Here is a 7,681-nt window from a genome sequence, read left to right as displayed (position 1 = left end):
GTGTCTACACAAGTGCGCACGCGCAGGTCGGCAGTGACCGCACAGGCGTGCGCGCGCACGTCGGCATTCGGCAGTATCCGCACAGGCGCGCGCGCGCGCACGTCGGCATTCGACAACCAATTCAAAAATTGATTAGCAGATCATAACCACTCAACGCATTTATCAGATTTTATCAATGCTCCACTCATTTTCTCTCACTATATCTTCTCTAGTAAAGTAAATAAATCCATGACCACTCTTGCTAATGAGATATATTGAAAGAAAAAAAGAAGGGGTATAATGCACTATCTCCTGCGCTGTTATTGCTCTTCATTTCAATAAATATTCATTCATATTAGGTAAACAAAAATGAGAATACACATCTATGCAAGAACACAAAAATGCTACAAAGGACATAAGTAGACTACAAAGACACACAATACCTGTAATGAGCTTAAAATATTGCGAAACTATGGTGACATCCTGCACGAGGAAAAGGGTTGTGAAGATAGAAATAAAGACTTAGAAATTGAAGGAGAATGGCAAATGTAACAAGATGTAGATGACATTATTTGGGGCAGAAGATAAAAACAACACCTCACTTCTTCTATGTTCAAAATAGAAGTAAAATATGTTCTACCGTGAAACACACACACTTACACGCACACGCACACACACTCACACACCGCACACGCACACACACCGCACACACACTCACTCACACACACACAAAAAAAATGCACACACAAATGTATCAAGTCAATTAAATTGATTTTTTTATAATTTATTTAAGTAATTTTTTTTTTGTTTTATGATATTGAATTAAATGAATAAAAAAAAAGTATCATTTGATCTTATGTTGTTGTTCTTACTTTTGTATTTTTCATACGTTGTAATAAAAATTATAAATCACTTGTCGATAAATGAACTAACTTTAGAGGATTGTATCTGAAATATTCTAAATCGAGGTTTGTATTGAAACTTGCACTAAATATTACGTCCATATGATGGGTGCCGTGTTTCATAAGTGCAGACGAATCTCTTAAAATTTGATATAATTATAATTATTCTCTCGTTATTTGAAAAATTATTAATACTCTTTCAATTTAATAGTCTTCCAATATCTAGCCCAATCTATTAAGTTTTGATCTAATTGTTGTCGTGAATTGATCAAAATGCTCTTATGCATTATAAATTATAATTTCATTGTTCTTATTTTTTTTATAGACAAAGTGAAAATTTTGTTTTTATAATTTTTAAAAAATTTGATTCACGTCGCCCGATTTTTTAATAAATTTTTTTAAGAAAATTAAAAAAAAAAAAAACAGCAAGAGCAAAATCGATAATTTTAAGTCTCTATTTAAGGATTATATCGTTTTATCAAACATTTGAGGTATATTAAATTTTTTAAATAATGAAAGAATATTTAATTGTATTTAACTTTAAAAGAGCTCGTTGTAATTTATTTATTATTTTTGAATGAATTTATTAACCTTGTAATGAACAAAACTCTCCCATAATTGGGGGAAAATAAAGAGAAGAAGAAGATAATTAATTCATCTTACGTTAACCCAAAATATATGGAGAAGTAAATAGGTAGGGAGAAACCTTAATTATTTCACAGCATTATTACATTTGATGAATCACTCGAACATTAATACACAGCTTGTGTTAATCCATCATGCATTAACCAAAAATATTTGTATTATATACATGCAAAAACACATGCACACTCATCAAATAAATTAAATTACAACAAACATTAAATTAGAAAACATCCATTGCATAAGCACTTACACATTGATATCTTTAAAAGAGAATATTAAAAAACGATCACTTCATCTAAAACTCGAACTCAAATTCACCACCACCCTCACCTTCCTCCTCCTCCTCCTCTTCTTCGCTCCCGCTCTCGCTCTCGCTCTGACTTTCTTCTTCCTCCTCCTCCTCTTTGCCTTCCTTATATTCTTCTCCTTCTTTATAATGCCCTTTGCTCCGACGTTTCTTGCCATGGCCGCCGCCTATCTTCTTCTTGATTTTGTGCATCAACTCCTTCAGCTGCTCGCTATGGCTGACGTGCTCCGGCTTGTGCTCGACGGATTCTTCGGCCTTGTCGTCCTCGTCCTCGTCCTCGTCCTTGTGGTGGTGGTGGTGGTGGAAAGCCTCCTCTATCTTGTGAATGATTTTCGACATTTTTATAGTACCTCTATACAATATATGTTTTTCTCTCCTCTCCTCTGTATGTCTTCCACTCTCTCTCTATATATATGCACACCTTGACCTGATTTCAAATTTATAAGCAGCAAGCAAAGCCGAGAGTGAATGCGGACATGAATCCCACCACTTAAGGTTGACTTGAAGTTGGAGCAGCCGGAATTGAAACCCGCGTACTTAGATGTGTACCAAACATTAAACAGAATGAATTTACATTTATATATTTCAATTCAGAATGAATTTATATTATTATATTTCAATTGGCTTTTATTGCAAGTTGATGCATTAATTGGGTTGGGTTTCACACCAATAAAGAAATAATAGTTGCCTTCAGCTTCGGAAAAAGTCATATGGCACTTATTTCGTTCTTCTATTATAATTTCGTGTCACATATTAATATCATTAAATGAATAATTAGTATGTATTCTCTTTTATATTAAATATATATATAATTAAATTAAATTATAATTTAAAAGTAAAATTACATACAATACACGCGTTAATGTGACATTATAATATAACACAGATGTATTGAAAAAAATCTTATAGCAGTACTTACATAATTAAGTGACGTTGCGACGCACAATATCTCAAACTTATTTTAAGAAACATATGTATACTTCGAATGTTTTCATGTACTCATGGGTTGTTCTAGTTGATCGCAGAGCCAAACGGGTGCTATAACATTTGTATCTCCTTCTTTAACCTCAACTCCCAAACAATGTGTCAAATCTACCTTGGCTAAGAATATTGCATGAGAAAGAGAGATCATAAAGATCACAAACAAATACAAAGTGGTAAATGCAGTCGGCCGGGTTTGATGATGCTGCTCATGTAAACTCGTACCTATATTGATTTAATAATTCAATGGGTACATAATCATATGAACGACATCAAATTTTTAATAGTTGCATATGATCAGCAGTTAATAACTAGTCACTGTCGCTGTGACTCTCACTCTAATGTGGATAATAATAATAAGTAGATATTACAAGTTGTAGTAATAATAATAAGTAGACACTACAAGTTGTTGTAATAATAATAAGAAGCAGACACTACAAGTTGTTGTAATAATAATAATAAGCAGACACTACAAGTTGTAGTAGTTGGCAAAAATTGTGGACCAAGGCCACAGCCTGCAGCGTGTTTGAGCAAGTCTTATCTGTTGTAAGCCCAGAAGAAATATGGCCGAGAAACAAAGGAGACCCCTTAGATAGGTCTACTCTATAGTCTATACAACCCACATTCGGACTATTATTTTTTTTTTTTTTTTTTTTGGATAATTACACTCCCCTCTGAAATTTTGTGCAATTACTCATAAATTTTTTATAATTTAAAAAATTAATACTTATGAGGTATGCTTCAATCTTATAAATAAGTTATTTCGTTAGTCAAAATTTATCAATATCAATAAAATTATTGGATATGAATACATATTTACCTCAATTGATCTATTTATTACAAGTTAAATAAATTTTTATAATTAAATTGTTCTAGTATATCTTCACACGTCAATACATATCGGGATATATATATTTACTTTTATGAAGGTAGTTTAGTTAGAAAAAAATGTTTAACCTGTAATAAATTAGTAATAAGTCAATCGAGGGCAAATACTAACTTCTATTTAGTTTCTTTGTTAATATAAAAAAATTTAGTGAATTTTAACTAACGGATGAACTTATTTATTAGATGAGAAAATAAACGCTATGTGTATTAAACATAATTTTTTCAAATTATAAAAAATTTATACATAATTATACAAAATCTCAAGAAAGGATAGTGCAATTATTCCTTTCGTTTTAGTGCTTCAAAGTCTAAATATGCCTACGCTTTTATTCAAATATCTAAATTTATTTAATAAGCATGAAAAGTGTACAATATATCAAAGAAAAAATAATAGTGAAGTTTTAATTTGCTATTTTTTCGTCTCCTATATTGTGTTGTGCTTTGTGTATCTTCATCTTTATATTTTCCATATAATTACTAAAAAAAATTAAATATTGATTAAAAAATACTTTTACGCCTAAATATGTTGAATTTGACATAAAATAAAATTAAAGCACAGACATCAAGTGTGTCAACTTTGCTAGTACAGTAGTATTGTGACAAAATCATATATTTGGTCCATAGATATGGGGTATTACACATATGGTCCCCCACATTACAAGGCTTAGCAACTGAAACCCCAAAAGTTGAAAATTTTGATACTTTCCAACCTCCTGATAGACGGATGTTAAAAATATATGCAAAAAAATCCTCTGTATTTTTTGAAATATTACACACGCACTTCTTCCATCAATTATCTTTAACGATATTAATTTTTTTATAATTTATCTCTTGTTTTACTAGTCATTTAGTTAAAATGAACGACTTAGATCTTAATAAATTTATAAAATATATTTCTTGTATTTATATATATACACAGGTAGTTACAACTTTCTTCTTTTCTTCTCTATATCTTTTTAAGCTGCTGAACGTTTTCAGTTCCAATGTTAGACTTCATTTTTAAGTTTTCTAGATATTGCACTCAAGATATATTTGCTCCTCCTTCTTGCTGCTCTTATGGATTTGATTTCAGTTTTTATCAACGTCGCTCGTTGCAGCCTAGATCTGGGCGGCGAAGGCTGAGGCGGAGGAGGTATTTTTATTATACTGTGTATTTTTTTTGTTTTGTATATTTTAATGTAATGAATTAATTTAATTATATATTTTTATATCTGAATCCATTATATTAAAAAATTACCTTTTTTTTACTGCATTTTATATGAATAATATAATTTCAAAAATATATCCAACACAGAAATTAAATTTACCAATAATACATTTAACGTATTTATATAAAGTCTAATATAAGATATGACTTTATTTATCGTGGAATATTTGAATGTGTTGAAGTTATACTTTCTAGAATTAAATTGATTTTTCTCATTGTAGTAAGCGTAACAAACACCGCTCTACTGCTAAAACCATCAAATTTCCAATCCCACGGATTCTGAAAATGCAACTTGTATGAAGGAAAATAACTTATACAAAGAATACACTTTATTTTACTTCCTATTATACTTTATATGCCATATTTTTGCCCGTGTAAAATCAAAAGTTAAATCTCACATAAAATTATTAAATAATGTCTTTATTCTATATAATATAAATAAATATAGAAAGTACGATGCACTATGACACATATTAACATTTTAAATAATATATCGGTTAATTGTTATTGTATTTGTTGATACTTTGACTTGAGAAGGGCCATCTCAACAGGATATATAGATTCTAGTACGTGGTAAATATATTTAATTTATTTATTAATGCATAAAAATATTTTTGTCAATTTATGTTAAATTCTCATATTAGGGATGTTTGAAGGTTTCAAGAGTAGGAGGGCAAAATTAATTAAAGCATTTAAGAAAGACCCAGAAAGTATTGATTGAGTTAATATCATATTTTCTTAATATAAAAGAGAAGGGGGGGGGGGGGGGGGGGGGGGGCTGAGCTTCCACACAAATTCCCCTACTTGGGGACAAAATATACAAATAACTCATACTTTTATAAATTATAGCTCTATCCCTTAAGGGGTATTATTGCAATATTTTTCAGAGAGTATGTATGTTTTGCTTTTACACGGAGTGCTTGTGCAAATTTTGCTTTAAAAAATACCTTTGAAAAAAAAATATAATTATAACTATAATTTCAAAAAATACTGTATTTGTATAATTTTGCATTAATACCAAGAAATATCAATGCAAAAAAATAAAAAGAGCATAAGAAGACAACTACTATTAAGAAGTTGGAAGTATTATTGATGGAAGAAGTAGCACAGTACAAAGTAGGAGTAGAAACAACAATCCAAACACAGTAGAAGCTATATACTCGTCACAATTAGGTCACCAGCCCCAAACTTTTTTTTTTTTAATCTTCCCTTATTTGCAAGCAACCAACGGTAGAGTAGATAATCTCAGCATCACATGATTCAAGCACACCTGCGAATCAAAAGCAACAAAAATTTGCAGAAATCAATCAGTCCAAACATCATCCTACACAAACATTGACAGAAATAGGAAGCAATTAACTTAAAATCTATCTGTATACCTGAATTAATCGCTGTCGCTGTCGCTGCTGCTGCTGTGGCCATGTTCGTGGCCGTGCTCGTGCTTCTTCTTCTCCTTCTTCTTCTTCTTCTCGTCCTTGGATCCGTGCTCCCCACCCTCACCGTGGATCTTGTCCTTGATCTTCTCGATCAGGCCCTCTTTGTGCTCCGGCTTGTGCTCTCCGTACCCGTGTTCGGGCTTGTGCTCGCCGTACCCGTGTTCGGGCTTGTGCTCGGAATGGGATGCGGCCTTGTGGTCTTCGCCGTGCTTCTCTCCCTCCTTGTGGCCTCCCATGCCCAACTTCTCTTCGATCTTGTGGATGATTCCAGACATTTTCTCTTTTGTTCTCTGACTAGTTTGTGGAAGTGAATTCTCAAGTGCTTGTGAGTTGTGATGAGAAATGGTAACGGAGTGTGCCGAGTATTTATAGGCACGGAAAAAAGATACGGGTATATTATTATTGTTTTTAAATTTTAAATATTATCTGAAACGGATAGGATTTTGGCTTTAGTTAGACGCGGATGGGACCACGGTGTGTACGCGGCACACCAATACCATCATTTTACCACGAAATTGATTTTCACTCCTAAATCTCTTTCTTATTAATTCAGACATATTATTATTTCACACGAAAATTTATATAAAATTAAAAAAATATATTTTTTATTTAAAACTTAAAGTAGGAAATAAAAAGCACATATAAACCATCAAATTTAGCAAACGTTAATCAATCTACGATTTTAACTCAAAAATTATCTCTTAAAATCAAAGGTCAAATTAGGTTTAATAAAAACTAAGTTGACACTGACACTAGGGAAGCTCGAGATAAGTTTTATTTATTTTGAACATGTTATAATTTTATCAAAATTTTAATTATAATTCATCACTAGAATAAATTTATTTTTTGTTTCATAACAATTTCAATCTTTTAAGAGATGTAATTTGCAGAAAATAAAAGTTAGTTGCTCTCATTTTAACCAAAATGTTGATTATAAAGTCTAGTTATGACTAATCAATCTCATGCTAAATAATATTACGTTATATAATTATTGTTTTTTTAATTATACAAAGTAGATTTGTTTGACAGGGTCGAGCTAGATTCTGATTTTTTCTATTTTCTTTTTTAAGAAAAATTGTCAATGATAATCTAAATAAAGGGATAATTATTCAATTAATTAGTGCAAGACTTGCCAAAGATTTTATTTTTCTTTATATATATATATAATCTTTCAATTTATTTTGCGTGTGAGATGAATGGTAGACCATGACGCCGACCACTCAAGAATAAATTATGAGTATCAGGAAAAGAGTGATGAATCAAGATCTGATGCTCCCACTTGAATTTGACAAGCGGCATTAAATGGGCGGGTGATGCAGCAAAAATCCGACGTTCT

The 7,681-nt window shown here is 31.3% G+C and overlaps 2 protein-coding genes across 2 annotated transcripts in view; both read right to left on the bottom strand.

Annotated features, from left to right (window-relative positions):
* LOC105173933 (histone H3.v1-like) overlaps window positions 1-2,172 on the bottom strand; it is a 19,924-nt gene extending 17,752 nt beyond the window's left edge. Inside the window, exon 1 of the mRNA XM_011095853.2 lies at window positions 1,857-2,172. Coding sequence (XP_011094155.2) covers window positions 1,857-2,172 — 316 coding nt within the window. The remainder of the gene's footprint in view (window positions 1-1,856) is intronic.
* On the bottom strand, window positions 6,099-6,700 carry LOC105173924 (protein SRC1). Its single transcript, XM_011095843.2, has 2 exons — window positions 6,289-6,700; window positions 6,099-6,179 (listed from the first exon to the last, which is right to left on the bottom strand). Exon 1 carries the CDS (start codon window positions 6,618-6,620, stop codon window positions 6,294-6,296), a length of 327 nt encoding a protein of 108 aa, XP_011094145.1. The 5' UTR covers window positions 6,621-6,700; the 3' UTR covers window positions 6,099-6,179; window positions 6,289-6,293.

The sequence above is a fragment of the Sesamum indicum genome, linkage group LG11 (genome assembly GCF_000512975.1).
Source record: "Sesamum indicum cultivar Zhongzhi No. 13 linkage group LG11, S_indicum_v1.0, whole genome shotgun sequence".
In the NCBI taxonomy this organism is placed as follows: domain Eukaryota; kingdom Viridiplantae; phylum Streptophyta; class Magnoliopsida; order Lamiales; family Pedaliaceae; genus Sesamum; species Sesamum indicum.
The sequence above is the reverse complement of the archived record's forward strand: the minus strand, read 5'-3'. Positions and strand labels throughout refer to the sequence as shown.